Below are 18,159 nucleotides of genomic sequence, written 5' to 3' on the forward strand. Positions count from 1 at the left end.
CAGTCCTCTTCATGAAGAAATTCTTCCTGGTGTCCAATGTGATCCTCCCCTGGCACAGCTTGAGAATATTTCTTCTCATCCTGTCCTTGTTCCCTGGCAGCAGAGCCCAATCCCCATCTGGCTGTGCCCTCCTGTCAGGAGTTGTGCAGAGCCACAAGGTCCCCCCCAAGCCTCCTTTTCTCCAGGCTGAGCCCCCTCATCTGCTCCTCACATGACTGACTCTCCAGACCCTTCACTTACTTGAGTGTGAGTCATAGATCACAGCAAACAAAGATTTAAAATCACATAATGCAAATGTTGCGTAAAAGAACCACATAAGAGGTATAAACTTACAAGCATGGCAGAAGAAAAAAAAATATTGGAAGGTGACAAATGAAAAAACAAGTGACCAGTGTTTTAGGGCCAACAGTTGTCCTAACCTTCAAATCTTAGCCTGTGGGTGAAGGAGCCCTGAGGGTAGCTGCCAGCAGGAATTCTGGCATGGATGTACATCCAGAAACACTGCTTCAGAGCAGAGCCCAGCTCCCGTTACACACCTGCTAGGGAAAGGCTGCCTTACTGCAAACAAAAGGGAATTTGGCACCTTGCTTCTCCTCAGGCTGCCTTGCATTGCTGCTTTAATGTTTATAATACGTGGTAAACTAAAGGGTTGTTCTTGTTGCTGCATTTTTTTTCTTGTGCCAAGTCCTGGCTGCAGAGATGAAAATTTTGTGTCTTTTATCCCCTTTCCCTGGGAGTCCTCCTCCTTTGATATCTGCTGTGGGCCTAATACATGCTACCTTTAAAAGCCCCTAATTTCTAGTTTACAGAAAACTCTACAGGTCTTAATACCTCTGCCTTAGCATTCTCAGAGCAGTTTTCATGACTAGTCCATAGTTTAGGAAGAGTTTTCGTGGTCTATATATTCCTTGTGTTTGTACTAAACAGGGAGCTCAATGGAGTCTTTATTATCTATACATGTATATATTATTAAATATTCTGTAGGTATATTTGGGAAGAATTTCTTTTGGTTTTCAGATACAGCCAGGCTTGTATTTCAATATATCCTCTGTATAAGGTCTTGGGAATGCATTAACACTGGCAATTGTTATTCTCACAGGCACCACAACGGGGTTTTGAAAAGCAACTGAGGGTTAGTTGTTGGGTCAAAATTGTTTAGTAGCAGGTACCCACAATAGGAAGCAGAGATAGTCCTGGAACCAGCAAGGCCATGGGTGGCAAAAGAGGGTGGAAGAAACATTCCCTCTCTGGGAGGATCCCCCTTCTCAGAAGGATGGAGCAAGAGCAGCAGAGAGGTGGTTTGCATCTACCAGGAAGTTGCAGCTATACAAACTCGTGCTTTGCTTTTATGCAAAATGGATGCAATTCCTGTGAAGCCTGGGCCAGGAGCTGCTTGTGCTGGGACAGAGGAGTGTGTTTCAGGAAACCTTACCCAGGAAGAGGATGGGCCCAAACCATGACAGTGCATGTTAAGCTTCTTTACACACAAGATTTAGTTTTGGACAGGAGAAAAATCAAGGCCAGCTGGGATCAAGAGTGCTAATGCTTTCTTCAGTTAGGGAAAGCAGCTGGGTTTGTTTGCCTCTCTAATATATTTTGTGTTTTATTGACAACTTTTAAGTGGTAAGATGATGTGCAGTTGTGCTTTGGCTTCTGCAGATTGTAGCTGACCAGCAGCAACTCAAACCATGTTCATGCAGGCATGAGGGAGGTGGGAGCTGCTTTCTGCAGCTTTAGTCTGTCCTTGAGCTTAGAGGTTTCCCTAGCAGAAGTAAATCCATGTCATTGATAACGCTTTCCTACAGTCAATCTGTTTGGAATAAAAATCCATTTGATACAACAGTTTATATTTTTAGAGAGCTTTTGGCAGACTGTCACCTTAATAGCAGCCAGTAATACCACTCATTGCTAAAACCCCTCAAATAGCCATGTTACTTCTCCTTCTTCATTCCTAGGGACCCTGGTGGGGAACAGTTATGATTTTGCCAACTCCTGGGCTTTGCACAGTGAAAACAAGCGGTGCAAGAGAGTGCAGACTCCAAGCAACACCTGCAACATTTCATCTGATATGGCAGAGAAGGTCGGTGCTGCGAGATGCCATTCCGGTTTCAGTCCTCCCTTACCTGAAAGGCAACTTGCCTGCCCTTTGGCAGAAGAACAGAAATCTCAGAATATTCTGATTTGGTAGGACCCACAAAGATCACTATGTCCAGCTCCTGGCCCTGCACAGACACCCCTCAATCCCACCCTGTGCATCCCTGAGAGCGTTGTCCAAACGCTCCCAGAGCTCTGGCAGCCTTGGGGCCGTGACCATTCCCTGGGGAGCCTGGGCAGTGCCTGACACCCTCTGGAGGAAGAAGCTTTTCTGATATGCAGCCTAAACCTGTAACTTATCTATCTATGTATACATAACCACCTTTCCCCCACCCCAACCGTTTAAACAGACAAACAGCTTGTTTGAGGCTGAGGTATAAGTTACTGCCAAAGAAATGATGATGTTACTTGAGAAAGGTGTGTTTCAGTGATTCCTGTATGATGAGGTAGTTAATTCCCTTTCTGATTGTGCTAGCAGCGAAGCATCAGTTCTGAAGGCTCTGTGGGCACTGCCTCCCCAAATGGTATTTGTGAATTTGTTGTAGTTTATATACTTGGGAGTCAGCAGAGGAACGAGATGCTCCAGCCAGGCTGTTTTTGACAGAGGAGATGTTTTCTGTTGGTGTTCCAAAAGCTCTGTGTCACTAGGCTATTTCCCTTCCCAGGAGGAAGTTCCTTCAGCTATGCATATGGATAGTGGTGCTGATTTATTGAAGAAACACAGAACAGTTTGCCTTGGCCAATTCTGTGACCCCCTTTGCTGCATCAACGTTTTTCTTCTTGTCTTTTATAAGTACAAACAAGTTTCTTGTTTCCCTTAGACAGGGTGTGGATGCAGGCAGATGATCACCAGCTCAGAGAAGAAAGTAGCTTTGAATATTTATTGATGCATGTGGTTTTAACAGGTTATGACTATCATGGTAAATTGAGCCTTCATCCCTTGAGGGGTTACAGCTGATTCCATGTACTCTGTTGTAAATCAGAATGATATCCTGGGTGTCAGGTTTAGATTTATACCAGGGTAACTGAGGCCAAAATGTGGTTGTTAATTTCTCATTATACAAGTCCTGTAGACAGGTATCTGCTAAACTAGACTCCAATAGTTTCTCAAGAGTAGTAGCACTTCCTGGAATATATCTGCTCTCCAGCTACCCTCACTGCTGATTTCCTAGCTATCTAGAAAAGGCTAACTAAGAGTTGGACAAGTTGTAAAGTTCTGACTTTTTATACTTCCATTTAACTTTTGGATGGGGATGCTCCAGATGTGTTGTGAAATTGTGTGAAGGATGCTCGTGCCCCTCAGCACTTCAGCCTCACTACCTGCAAAATTGGCTGAGGAATTATAGCAGTGATTTCACATTGGAAACCTCCAGCTGATGTTTCTTGCTTGGGCAGAGATGGTGTGTGGGGGGGCTGTGAACACTTGACTTGGTAAAGGTGCGTGGTGCCAAGCACCAGAGCATGAGAGGTTCCTACCTGGCTGAGGCTTTTTTAGGGACAGGGCTACACAACAGGACATGGAGCTGCTGGATCCAGTCCCACAGCAGGGACACCAAGGGGATGGAGGGATGGAGCAGCTCTGCTGGGAGCAAAGGCTGAGGGAATTGGGATTGTTCAGCCTGGAGAGGAGAAGGCTTTGGGGTGACCTCATTGTGGCCTTGCAGTGCCTGAAGGGAGCCTGCAAAAATAATGCAGAGACTCTTGACAGGGGCCTGGAGTGGCAGGACAAGGGACAATGGCTTCACACTGACAGAGAGGAGGGTTAGATTGGACATCAGAAAGAAATTGTTCCCTGTGAGGATGGTGAGGCCCTGGCACAGGTTGCCCAGAGCAGCTGTGGCTGCCCCATCCCTGGAAGTGTCCCAGGCCAGGCTGGATGGGGCTCTGAGCAACCTGGGATAGTGGAAGGTGTCCCTGCCCATGGCAGTAGGGTGGAGCATGTGATCTTTAAGGTCCGTTCCAACCCAAACCATTGTGTGATTCTTTAAACATGATTACAGCTTCAGAGAAAAGGTAGTTCTTGTGACTGGTTGTGGTCCTGGAATTTTATCTGTTCAGGTGAGTTTAGTGTTTAGAAAATGTCAACATTGCAGCTGAGGCTGGGGAGTGGCATGCAGGGGGAAATCCAGTCTGATGGGTCGAGTACAACTACTTTGGGTTTTATACAGATACTGTTAAATATTGATGCTTTGTGGATAGAGTTTTCTTTCCCACAAACTGAATGAAATGATAGTCTCTCATATGAGTTCATAAGCTCACAGCCTTTAACATTGCCTTAATTTATTCACTGTGCAAGAATAAACACAGCACTATTAATAGAAGTCCGGCCAAACAAGTGCCTCCTGAAGAATGTAGGGCTTTTTAATAGTGTGCTTTGTTTGCTTGCCTCAGCTTCAGGAATGTAAATCTCCTTGGTCTCCCAGCCTCCCTCCCTGCCAGGCAGTCAGCTGTTAGGTGAGGGAAACAACAGCTCTGCTTCAAGGCACTCCTCCCACCCCAGTGTCCCCACACTGGGTAGGTCTGTGGTTTTCTTCACCCTCTCTGTCTGCCCCTCTCCCTGGTCAACAGCATTATTGGAGAGATGGCTTCTGGCTTCTTTCAGCAGGAATTGTAGTGACAGGATGAGGGGAAATGACTTCACACTGACACAGAGCAGGTTTAGATTTGGATATTAAGAAGAAATTCTGCTCAATGAGGTTGGTGAGGCCCTGGCACAGAAGCTGTGGCTGCCCCATCCCTGGAAGTGTCCAAGGCCGGGTTGGATGGGGCCCTGAGCAGCCTGGGATAGTGGAAGGTGTCCCTGCCCTTGACAGTGGAGTTGTAATGAGATGATCTTTAAGGTCCTTTCCAACCCAAACCATTGTATGATTCTATGCAGTGGAATAAGAAAGCCCTGCTGCTCCTTTATCTTCATATCCTAAAATATGTTGAAAATTTTTTTGAAAGTTTTTGTCCTGTTTAATGGCTCTGTGTGTCAGCTGAAAAGTCTTCAAGTCACGCTCAAAGTCTTGAACCAATTCACACTCCCACCCCACTGTTGCCAGGGCCTTTCCCTGCCCTCCACCTCTAAAACACACACACATACACGTAGTGTGATTGCCTGCCTTGCCTCAAGATCCAGAGAGCATTCCAAACTGGGCTGTGTTGGAGGCAGGAAAAAAGCCTTCCTAGCATGCCCTGCCTTCTGCAGCTGATGTTTAGTTACTGAAAAGGCACCTTGCTGCATTGTCTGATCCCTTTTTTCAGTGGTTTAGGCTGCTAAAGTACTGCAATTTAACAGGCTCTGAGATGACCAACAGTATGGGTAACATGGATCTGAAAGTACAAATGGGTGATCTGGAAAACTATGGCAACGAGGCAGCCTTGAAAACAAAAATGTGTATGATTGAAAGCATTGCAGTTGATTACTGTGTTCTTATACATTACCTTTATTTTCTAGATTTCATCTCTAAGAGAAATGGTGTGTGGAGGCTGGAGGTCACTATATTGTTTCTTTTTTTTGTTTTCTCCTTAGGAAATTATACCTATAGTATGTTAGATGAATAAATTATTGAAATTCAAATTCAGCTAATTTCTGCTTTTGCTGACATTCAGCTCTTACTGCAGTTGGTAAGAAACAGTTCCCTCATTATCCCACGGAATACTTCCATATGTAATAAAGAAATAGCATTCATTCTCAGATCTGAAAACAAGTAGAATTTTTTCAGCTTTAGACCATAATTCATTATGATTGGGGTCAGTGGCATGTCCAGCAAAGTTCAGAGGTCCAGCCCTGTCCCTGGAAGTGTTCAAGGCCAGGTTAGGAGGGGTTCAGAGCAACCTGGTCTAGTGGAAGGTGTTCCTGCCCATGGCAGGGGATTGGACTAGAGGCTCTTTAATGTCCCTTCCCACTCAAATCATTCTATAAAATATAATAATAGATTACATGGGTGAAAATCTAAAATATCTCCTTTTTTTCATCAGATTAATTCAATTAATTCATTGATTAATTCAATACTTGAATTCAAGTATTCAAGGGAAGTGATTTCTTTCTGTTGTTACTTAGTCTGCTCAAACATACAGCCAGTCTTTAGTGTATTAAACCTACTGGGTTTGGATGCTTTTAATTTGGAGAGCTGGGAGGCTAAATCTTTCTCCCTGAAATATATTTTCTCCAAAATTATACCCAGTTATGGCACCAAAATCCTGAGTGTTCTGAAGAACCATATGTGTATCTGCATACCATAGTGTTTAAATTGAAGGGAACAAGAGGGTGTCTTTGAGTTCTTCTGTTATTTTTTAGGTTCTCTCCCTTTAATGGTAATTGTTAAGCCATAGACAAATGCAGTTCATGCAGCAGCAGAAGGAAATGCCACAGAAATGGGAAGAATGTACAAAATTCCACCTCCAGCTCTATGTGGTGGGCCTGGGGCAGAAAGAAGGTCAGCAAGTTTTGTGGTTGCTGAGGGTTGCCAGTGCCAGGACCCTACCAACCTATTTAAAGAAACAATTGCAATAGGACTTGTGCAGAAGGGAGAAATTTTATGACCTTCACCTGCATTTCAGATACTGCAGTCAGTCCTGCTAATTTTATTCTTGCAGACACCTTTACCCTAAACACTGTTTCAGTCTGAGGCTTCACTCTCCAGTCTGTTGGATTTAAATATTTCTTTGTGTGGAGTAGCTTCCATGAGCAGCAGGAATATTACAGCAGTAGCTGAAGCTGCCAATATCTAATACACACCACTGTCCTCTAAATTAAAGAATAACAACCTCTCTTAGTCCAGCCTGACCAGTGAGTTTTAAAGGAAAGACAGAGTGAAAACAAAAATAATTTGCAGAATGGTTAAATTTGGGAGGGGTCATTGAGTCCAATTCTCTGCTTCCAACTGGGCCATCCTAGGTCAGGCTGCTCAGGTCCTTGTCCACTGACATTTTGAATATCTCCAAGGGTGATCATTCCATACTCTTTGACCATACCCTCATGGTGTTTGTTGTTTGTATCTAGTTGGATTTACCCATATTTCAGCTTATTTGTCATGATAGTTGAGGTATGTCTGAAAGATGGGAAAATTTCAGCTATGATTTTTTTGCATAAAATCACTGGAAAATCTGACGAAATTTGAATGGCAAGAAAACCTTTGCATAGAGAAAATGAACTGCTTGTTGCTTTTCAACATATATTACTTGGTTTCTAGATAATCAGTTGGATTTCAGCCTTTAGCTGAGTGAGCTGTTAGTGAACAAATCCAGGACCAAAGAACTAGAGGAAAAAAAATGGGTTAATTTTTTTTGGTACGTAATCGCCTTTATTTTTTAAGTCCCTCCCATCTAAAATGATCCTTTTAGTGGAACATACAGTCTGAGTTATGTGGTTTGTGTTGTATTAACAGGCTATTACCTTAAGAAACTTCATTAGCTCAGCCCCTAAATGGGATTGTTGCATATACTGGTTTTCTGCTGCACTTGATACTATCTGGATCAAGGCTTTGATCCAGGAGTTGCTGCACTGCTCATCCCCTGAATGGCTCTGAGCTCACTTTTGGTTTTATCAGTTTTCATCTCCAAGCACTGCTTTAATAGCTTTCTTGGCTGCTTCTGTTGTTGTTACTTCCACCCTTAGGGCACTTTTTCAGCTTTTTTGCACTTCTGTGAGTCTTAGAGCAGCACCAACCACCATTTATGTAGTTCCTGCTTTCCCCCTTCCAGTCTTTTTTGTTCTTTTCCCATCTGATTCAGTGTGGTGGGTCCTGTCAGGGCATCAGAATTACCCCAGGCTGGAGCTGAATTTCTGATTTTCACCATATCCAGCTCTCAGTTAGCACTATTTTAAGTTCCCTGAGTCCTTTCTCAGAAATCTCAAAACCTCTTTGCACATGTGGTTGTTCCCTGAGCCCTTTGCTAAACTTGGAATATGTTCCCAATGGAGTAGACATTTCTGGTTGGTTTGTTTTCATAAGCAAGAAATTCTGTCTTGGCTCAGACATGTAGTAGCTTGCGTTGATCACCTGAACAAAACACCCTTTAGCCAAAATAAAAATATATTTTCTACTCAGCAGTTTCCCTGTACAGGCACCACAGCTGCCATTCAGAGAAGACATCTTGATCTTTTCCTGTGGGGTTTTTTTGCTCTCCATTTTTCGTCTCCCAGAAAATAAGAAAACAAGGTGATTTTTTAGGTTTTTTTTTTTAACCCAGCAGCCAGATAGGTATGTGCTATCACCTCAGGTATATGTAAAGTTTTTTAGAAGTAATGAATTGTAACTGTGAACCACTCTGAGGAATATGCCTCCTCTCCAACCACTGAGTATAACACCTGCAAAACACACCATGGTTACATTTGCTTATATAAACACCGACAAATAAGTATAACAAAGTTATATTCCAACTCTCTGGGGTTGAGTTGGATCAGAAAATCGTTTTTTCACTTACCTAAACTCAGTGCCATCCTTTCAGAAAGTTGCACTGAGGACCTCAGACTCACTGAACTGTGACATAATGTGCACAAAAGAGTTTATTTGGGAGCCTCCCTTGGAGAACTTAATCATACACTAAGTTTTCCTTAAGTCTTGCTTCACATACAGTTAAGTTTCCTTTTAGGTTTCTGCTGTCTGAAAGAAGAGGTCTTGATACCCTCCTCCCATCTCCCTGTGGTGTCCTTCCCTCACACAGGCTGTCACCATGCTGATTTAACTCAGGAGAAGAGCAGAATAAATTGCTTTCCTTCCCTGGGCTATTGTTCTCCTATTTATCTGAGCTAAATTGACCTGTTGTGCTTTGGACAAGCCAGCAGGAGTGATGGGAACGTGTGGCCAGAAGTGGAAAACAAATTTCATTCCTGGGATTTCAGTCAGACTCAATCTTTCCCTCGGACACCTGCTCTGGTCTCTTGTTATCCAGAAGATTGTCTGGTTGTTTTTCCTCCTATGTACCTTAGTTCCCTTCTGTTGCTGTGTGCATCTTCCTGGGAATCCAGACACCATCCAGTTCTTTTCTGGGAAGCCAAAGGAGAGTTAGAATGCTTCTATCTTTTTGGTGACTGACTGACGTGTTTCTGTATGAAACATCCCTTATGTGATACTCCATTCTATAATAATCAGTATGTTAATGTATCCATGGATGTGGTGAAGAAATGGGCTCACTATCAGCTCTTGGCTGTTATTAACTGCTTGGTGATGTTAAATAAGAGCTGTGATGTTGTTCAACAACAGTGGTGATGGTGTGTTTGGAAAAGTCGAGTTTTCCCTCGTCTTCCTGAGACTTTAGAAAGTAATTTTGTGCCCTTTGCTCTTTCTCTCTCTGTCCCTTTGCCCCTCACTTCTCATGCAGGACGTCCTGGAAACCTGCCAGCTGCTGAGCACGTCTCTGACCTTCTCCCGGTGCCACCATCGAGTGGATCCCGAGCCGTACGTCAGCCTCTGTGAAAGGGACATCTGTGCCTGTCCCCAGGGGGTGGACTGCCACTGCCCCGCCTTCCTGGAGTACGCCAGGAGCTGCGCTCACCAAGGAGTCATTTTGGAGGGCTGGCCTGAGGAGAGCTCGTGCAGTAAGCTGCCAGATTTATTCCTAGGCTGCTCATCCCCAATAAGATCCTGTCTGTCTTGCAGATTTATGTCCCGCAGCTAAAAGCAGCTGGTGCTTTTTTAGGAGGTTTGGTTCATTTGTAGGGAGTGCCTTTGTTCACTCCCCCTTTCAGCTCTCCATCACTCACCATCTTCTAGAAGTTTTTGTCCCCAAGGCAGTGTTGTCTGACCTGTATAAAAGGAAGATCCTGAGCTGTGACATGTCCCACCACAACGTGCACAGGCAGTGAAGGCTTATTTGATACACAAAGGTATAGATTAGGATGTTTAGGTGCTATTTCACATGTAGTTCAGATGTGTGACATTTTCCAGCCTGTGTTTTTAAGTCAGCATCTTTGTGAAATGCTCTCAAACATTTTTGCATAAAGACAACTGTATCACCCTTTATTTGCTTGAATCACTTGTCTTGAAATTGAGATGTTGCTTTTTCTAAGCCAAATTTTGTCTAGGTTCCTGGATCCTGATTTCATTTGAACTGCTGCCTTTATTAGCCCCATTTTGCTGAATTCAGAGGTCCTGATTGCATCTGTGCTGAGGTTTTCCAATAAGGAAATGCATAGGCTGACTGAGATGGATTGTGTTTATAGAGGAAAAGTAATGTTTGCACCTACTGCTGATACCTCCACTGGAGAACTGTGGTTTAATACAGAGCATTCAAAATAGAAATTTTAAAAATCCTCTTATATCATGTTATCAGTGGTGCTTTTTTTTTTTTTTTTTTGGTTGTTGTTATGAGAAAGGAAAATTTCCTTGGCATGTTTGTGTAAATTGATTCCACGAGTTAAACTGTGTGATTTGTGCTGACAACACCTGGTTCTGTGGTAGAGATATCCTGCTGTTGTCCACTGAAGAAAACTGTGCCTCCAGACTGCTGTTAGGGCAGCAAGATGCTGCCAGCCACTTGTTCTAGGCATTGTGCAGTCTGAGTTCTAGCAGAAATTTATTACCTTTCCATCGGGACATAAAAGACATCTATTAAAGCTCATCTCCTTGCTCAGGGTGTGAGCCAGAGAACCCATTTTTGCTGGGGTTCTTTGCAAGTCTGATTAAAAGCCACAAGTGAAATGAGCCTTTCTGTGATCCCAGGGGCTTCAGAGCTCATTTCTAACCCTGGAAGTCACAAGTCACAGTTTGGTTTTTTCTCCTGAGTCAGGAAAGATGGAAGTGTCCCTCTGCCACAGCAGGAGTTTAATTTTCTATCCCCCTTTGTCTGTGCAATGGTGCTTTCTCAGGAGATGATGATGATGGAGTGTGGAATGCTGTGCTGTGTGGGAAGGGCTCTAGTGCTGGGCACACTCTGCAAGTGTGAGTTGATGCCTGAGCCCAGGGCAGGATCACTCCTTCGTTACCCTCCCACCTCTTCAGCAGAGGATTTGCTTGGAAAGGGCAGGCTCTAACATTTTCTTCCCACTCCATGCCCCTGCAGTCTTGTAGGGCATGGTGTGTGTGTGTTTGTATTGAAGAGAAGGAATGGCTGTAATAGATTGTGTTTGCATAATGGCCTGGCCTAGATAATGGTATGGCATGGGTGTTATCCTGAGCTGGTGGTTTTCTGGAAGAAAGAGGATGGGATTTCAGAGTTTTAACTGTCTTCTAGTTCTACCTGGAAACACCAAACGGGATAATTTCACAAATGAGTGGTGTAAGTGCATGGCTTAAAGGTACAAAACAACCATATCTGTCAAAATTGCTTAGATATTATTGCAAAACCTCTCCCTGGAATTGATTGTTCTTGATATTACTTGTATTTAGTTATTAAGACTCAATTTATTAGAAAACAAATTTGCTCTAATCTCTGAGTATTTACTATGCTACCTGACAGATGATGATATTGCAGCAAACAGAAAATCAAATATTTCTAAAATGTTCTGCTTCTAAAAAAAGAAATAATCATTTGGAAGCTGACATGACCTTTTGTGTCTCTCTGGTTCAACCTTTGATAATGAGGGGGTTTGCTGGTTTAAGAGTTATTGAGGAATTTGCATTTCTAATTTCTTTTAATTGTTTCAGGGCCAAGATGTCCAGTTGGCATGGAATATAAGGAGTGTGTATCCCCATGTGCCAAAACCTGCCAGAGCCTGAATATCAATGAAGTGTGTCATGGACAATGTGTTGATGGCTGCAGCTGCCCTGGTAATTTATTTACTGGGTTATTTACAGAGAAACATTTGGCAGTCAGGCTACCTATTTTATTAGAAGAAGGAAAGCTGTGTCTTCCCTTAAATTTTCTTGAAATCAGAAACACTTCTTTTTTCTGGGACCATGCCCTAGAATAATCCAGTTTCTGTAGTGCCTGTATGCTCGCTCCATAAAAGGGCCCTTTTTCAGAGCCAACTAAAAAGTAAATGTTTCTGTGAAAATCAGTACCAACTAATATTCCAGGATTGCCTTTATTTCTTGGTGAGAGACTGCTTGCCCTTGATGTACTCCTTCTGAATTGCTTAGGTTAGAGGCAAATACAGTTAGGGAAGCAACAGCAGAGAATACACTGAAGGAATTTCTTGCAGAAAAACAGTACATGTAGAGCATGCACTGCAGTTTCAAAGGTCTTCATGATTTAGATGAATAATTTAATTTATTATTGAATCTTCCATACAAGAGATTTGATTGGATTAAAGGGAACAGCCCAGTTTTCTACTTCTATCTGTTGTACTTAAAACAACTGCAAGAGGACAGCTTGATTCCTGGCTCCAAGCCTCCATATGCTTCCATTTCTAGGTGATTTTTTGTTTGGTTTTGTTCATTGGGTGCTTTGTTTGTTTTGAATAGGACTATCTCTGCATTTCCCCTGGTCTGGGCAAGAGCAGAGAAGCAGCAGCTCCACAGAAAGGGTAAAAGGCATGCAAATAACAATCAGCAGTTCAAAACTTGTACTGCTATTTGTTGCACAGCCAGAAGGGAGGAACCTGGATTTGAGTTTGATAGAAAGCTGGGAGGATCTGACAGATGACTAGAGGGATTTTTGATGAGAATCCTACCTTCACTTAGCTTCCCTCCAGTGCTCCAAGAGCAAACAGGATCTGGAGGATGCTTGACAAGTGTCTTCTTTCTTTTTTTATTTTTTCCCTCTGTTAAATGCCCCTCAGAATTACATTAATTGCTGTAAATGGAATTACTCTTGCCAGGAAAAAAGGCAGGCGTTCTGTTTTCTTGTACTCTCTGGAGAGCCACAGCACTCTTAAATGCTCAGATGTTGTTGTGATTCTCTCTCACTGCAAGGATTTTCTCAGCAGCCAAGATCTTTCCAGACAGCTCTGTGGGAAGAACAGGAGAAAGGAGACTTACCTGGGTCTTGCTGTCAGTGATGACTGCTGCCAGGGAAAAGAGCCAAAATCTCTGCCAGAGATTGGAAGGAGTCCCTCAAAGAGAAGGGAGAGGGGCATTCAAGGAAACAAATGTTTTGCCACAGCAGCTCTTTTGAAAATGGGGAAATATAATCTATCTCTCAATATAGGCATTGAATAAAAAGCACTATAAACTAGGAATAGAAAGACAAGTTTCTGTCTTAGAAAAGTCTTGTAGTTCTTTTGTGCCTCTGTTTATCCTTGGAGGATAAAGAACTCTCTATATAGAACAGGATCTTGTAGTTGTGTATTATATAGAAACCTCAACAGCTGGACCCAAGTTGGGAAGCTGGCCCTTTTTGCCTCTGCAGAAGTTCAGAAGTGGCTTCCTTCTCTCAGACCCTCTCTGCTGGACTTACATAGTGTCTAAATTTGTTTTTTCATTCCCCACTTTGCCTCATCTTTGGTTCTCTTATGACAAATACAAGACTTATGTGGGCACCCTTTACTGCAGCCAGTGAAGTTCATGGTTTTTCCAAAGGCCAGGTCCCAGACTAGCTCTTATCAACTTTGTGTCCCTGTGTTTGATTTGTGTCCCAACATGTATTCTGGACCTGAGGATTTGCTAAGCAAAGAGCTTTTCTGGGAGCACCAGGAATGCTTTTTTCAGCACATCTGAGGGAAAGGCAGCACCAGAAGGAAAGCAGACACCTGCACCTGTGAGGCTTTTTGGCAAGCCTCATTCCTTTTTATTGCTGTCTGTGATTACTAAGTATGGATAATAATACATCTGAAGTCTTGGCAAAGCATATGAAGAAGAAGAAAATCTAATTGTGTTTATGTTTCTGTCCCTGTGTGTGTGTGGTATGGGTGTCTGATGCTACCTAACCTATTCAGACGGGCTGCTCCTTGATGGTGAACACTGCATTGAAAGCTCTGACTGCTCCTGCATCCACTCTGGAAAACATTATCCTCCTGGCTTCACCATTTCCCAGGACTGCAACTCATGGTAAAGCCTGTGCTGCTCTGGTGTGGTTACTGTAGATAAGTACTGCACATTGGTCAGTGACTGCTTTGCATTATCTTTCTAGAAATCTCTCTACCTTTAAAAAATCTCCTTTCACTGGCAAAGAATTTGCTCACTTATTGGAATTGCCAACCCCTTCCAAGAAGTGAGCTGTTCACAAAGGCAAAATCAGCTCTGTTTTTAAAGGGATATTTGATCTGATAGAACAACATGAAGGTCACACTCCTTCAAAGAGCAGAGAACTACCTGTTTCCTGTGGATAAGGTTCTCATGTCTGGGTAGTGTCAGCAGTGGTGTCTTTGTTTTGACTTCCTACGTGTATTTAACCTCTAAACCCCGTTTCTTTCCAAGAGGAGTTAGCCTAAGGCACGTCCTTGGAACTTGTCACAGGGCTAATGAGTCTTCCTAGCATGGCTCACAATTTTTCTTTCACTCCAGACTGGAGGGGAAAACAAGCACTTTAAAGAAAGGAAGGGGAATTAGTCACCTATTCCTGATCTGGTTTTGTGTTCAGTGTGGACATTCTTGTGCAAGGAGTTCAGACACCTCTTTGCTCTGAGGTTTCCAATTAGAGCACAGAAGGAGGACGCACTGAAGACCATAATTTGCAGAAGAAGGGTGGTCTGTGCATCAGCCCTATAATTAGAAGCTTTTCACTACCTGCACCATGTGTCCCAGAACACAAACCATAACCATGACATTAGCACTTTGTCTTTTTCCCTGGAGTCCTCTGCAGCTTTGAGCTTGGCCACATTGTTGCTTGGTGCTCTTGGGAGATGAGTGTAGCCTGACAGGCTGGGTTTTTTATTTCTTGTGTTTTGTTATTACTTCCTGTTATTCAAACTTGATGCTGCTGTGGAGAACGTCATTCCAGTGACTCTGCATTTAACATCCTCAGTAATCTGCCCCCCCACAAATGGTTTTCAAGGGCTGGGATAATTAAAGGAATGAGAAGAATATAGTAGCTCTTGAAACAAGGAGTGCAGAGAAGCTTGTGGTGGACACTGGAGGTGATCACAGCAGGGGAGTTTGACAGAAGAAGCAGCAAAGGAGAAGAGATTTGTTAAAGGGCTGATGAGGGAACTTCTACTGCCTAAAGATGGGGCCAAACTCATCTCAGAGGCAAACAGTGAGAGGTTATGAAGCAATGGACACAAGCTGCAAAGGAAATTCTGTTCTGACACAAAGTAAAATTCTCCCTTCCCCAGTGCTGGCATAGCTGCTCAGAGAGGCTGTGGGGCCTCGTCTTGGATGTTTCTAAACTCAAATGGGAAAAGTTCTCACTCACCTGATCCAGCTTTGTCATTGCTTTCTCTAAGTTGGGGATTGTAGTAAATGATTTTTCTAAAAGTCCCTTCAAACATTTTTTTCCTCTGTGATTCTGTTGTATTGACAGATATACCTTGAGAACTGCATTGAACTCATTCCACATCAGTGGAATATAGCTGAAAACTCCATTAAACACAGAGCTTTGGCAGGGAAAAACAGAAGTCCTTGAGTTCTGCAACCATACCCATTCATATTACCAGCAGTTGCTGTCAAATGATGGAAAGAAGGGATGAATACATTAAGAAATGAGGTTATGGGAGATGGATGGGATGTTGGGGACTGATCTAACTTTCCTGGGACAGGGGACCATTTTCAGGTTTTGGGGAAAAATGTGCAACAGATGATGTATATTCATGTACTCTTGCCTAACTTGGTACTGTCTCTTTCCTAGCATTTGTCGACGTGGCACGTGGATCTGCAGCAATGGGGAGTGCCCAGGTATGTTGGCTTTACTCTTTTCAGGTTTTGACCTGAAGTAGGCTATGTCTACATCACTCCCACTCATGCTCCACTTACATTTTTTTTCACACAAAAAAGCAAATCTTTATTCTTTATTGCTCTCTCCAGTACAATCCAGTTGAGATTCTACTATTACGTTCTTCTCCTGAGACACGTCAGACATTGCCCTGTGTGGTTTATGTCAATGAAAAATCCTGTTTGGTGGGAAGGCCAGTTCCTGCTTTGATTACTTAATTTGCCAGTTATGAGGGTCTGCATGTTCAGAGGATTGCCTTCCAGGTAGAGGAACACTCCTGGCTTTCTTTGACCACCTACAGCTCCTCATTGTACCTTACTGACCATGACAATTCCCTCATGGTCATGTTGTGGGTGAAGGAGCTGCAGCCCCAGGGAGAAAGTGGCTGCCCTGCCTTCCATGGGTGCTGGCAAGTTGGGGAGGCAGCTCTGCAGATGCAGACTGAGGTTATGGCTGGACAGGAAAAGAACAGATTTGGGGGCTTTAGTGGTTTTTTGTTAGGATGAGATTGTGCAGCCCTCACAAATTAGGGCAATTTCTGCAGTCTTAAGGTGTTCTTTCAAAAAGTCTGTCTTTTTCTAGTAACATGAAATTTACCTGACCCATCAACGCTCCTTTAGACCAGAAGAACACTTTCCCCAAAGTATCAGCACTTAAAGAAGAGGATGGTGGGTGGTGTATACAAATATTCAAAACGGAGATGACATTTTTAGTGAGCTGTCCCCTGTGCTTGCTCATTTAAGGATCTCTCCAATGCAGAGAATCTCACTGTCTAAAACACAGCCTCGAGGACACAGCCCAGGCTGATTTGTTGCACCTTTTAGCTAATGGGCAACACTATGGTTACAAACAACAAGTAGATTCCTTTCTAATTTCAGTATTTCCTTAGGTTAGAGCTTTTAATGTCCTTACTCTCTGGGCTATGAGGAATAATCCATGGGCCAAATTTTTGTCCTGAAAACTCTGACCATATTTTCTTTATAGTGGTTATAGAAGTGAAGATAAATCTGGTTTCGAGGCTTGAAAACAGATGTTGATATCCAGCTCTGTGCAAGAGGCAATATAGCATTGCAGCCTTTTTCTGAATTGGGAAGCTGTCCCAAATGAGCAGAAGTGGAAAAGGAAGGCAGATTATTTTTGTACTTTCTGCCAATATATCTAAATCAGTTTTCTGCTAAGCTTGTTCAAGACTCAGTGTTGTATACCTGCAGCTGCTGTACATGTGCCTGCTAAAAACTCAGTAAACTGTACTGAGACAATATGGGAGGCCAGCAAAGCCTCCCAGAGTAGCCAAATTTATACTGTTACCTGTACTGTTTGTCTTTACTTGAATTAATATTGCAGCATTCTTTCATTGTTGGTTAGTTACCACAAATATTTCTAAAATCATGTGACCAGAAAATTTAAGCAGTTACTCGTATAAACTCCAGGTAGTTCTTTCTTTTGACCAGCTTTTTTGCCAGGAAAGATTGCTTTCATGTGTGGGAGTGAACTGCCCAGCTGTAAGTTTGGTGATAAGGTGAATCCACAGCTGGATCTGGCTGGCACTACCAAGAGGCTTTCAAGCTGATATCATAATGGAAGGCAGAAGGTTTCAGGAAATTTTATGGGATGCATTACATCAAATGGAATAGACAGAGGGACCCAAAAGAAAAGACTTGGCCACAGAGAACAAATTTCCCTTTCAGGAGCAATGCCAATGCCTGGGACTTGTCTTAGATGGCAGTCCCCAGTTCTCTGTGCTACAAAACTGTCCTCTTGTTTCCTTATTGCAGAGAATGCCCTGGAAATCACACTGCAAGGGATGGCAAACATCCAGGAGGTCCTGGAACTTCTTTTAGGGTGAATCAGAGCTGTGCAAGGCTGGGAATCCTCAGGATCTGTGCTTTAGCACCAGCTGGTTTAAGATAGTAAACACTGAATAATATGCTGAAGAGGGCAGTTTCCACATGATGTTGATTAGACAGATTTTCTGTGGGACTCAAAGGCAGTGAAGAGAGAATAAATAACTCATGGAGCTCACCTACCAGCTTGTAACATTTAACTTTTCTCCAGCCTTTGGCTGATGATGGCCAGTGTAGGCCCGGCACCTGAATTTTGTTCTGGATGAGGAAGTGGCTGCCCACCTTGTTTGCCATGGGATCATCTCTAAGTGTGATGGGCTTCTCATTTGGAAGATTTTCTCTGCAAGCTCTGTGTGGTTGGAGCCTTTCCATAGTTTTGCATAACGGGGTACTAAATCCCAGCTGTGGTATCTGAATACTGCCTTCCTGGAAATGAAAAGCCACAATTGACCAAAACTCCTTCAAATGTTGATATGTTCCAATAGCTCCTTTTTCTAGTAGAAAGGTGGTCAAACCAGGCTTTCACATCATTCTGTGAGGACTT

The 18,159-nt window shown here is 43.1% G+C and overlaps 1 protein-coding gene across 1 annotated transcript in view; it reads left to right on the forward strand.

Moving 5' to 3' along the window:
- The window catches only part of VWF (von Willebrand factor), a 117,246-nt gene that overhangs the window by 8,911 nt on the left and 90,176 nt on the right, over nt 1-18,159 (forward strand). The window contains exons 6-10 of the mRNA XM_063395388.1: nt 1,956-2,080; nt 9,403-9,619; nt 11,667-11,789; nt 13,838-13,949; nt 15,688-15,734. Coding sequence (XP_063251458.1) covers nt 1,956-2,080; nt 9,403-9,619; nt 11,667-11,789; nt 13,838-13,949; nt 15,688-15,734 — 624 coding nt within the window. The remainder of the gene's footprint in view (nt 1-1,955; nt 2,081-9,402; nt 9,620-11,666; nt 11,790-13,837; nt 13,950-15,687; nt 15,735-18,159) is intronic.

The sequence above is a fragment of the Prinia subflava genome, chromosome 4 (assembly GCF_021018805.1).
Source record: "Prinia subflava isolate CZ2003 ecotype Zambia chromosome 4, Cam_Psub_1.2, whole genome shotgun sequence".
Classification (NCBI taxonomy): Eukaryota; Metazoa; Chordata; class Aves; order Passeriformes; family Cisticolidae; genus Prinia; species Prinia subflava.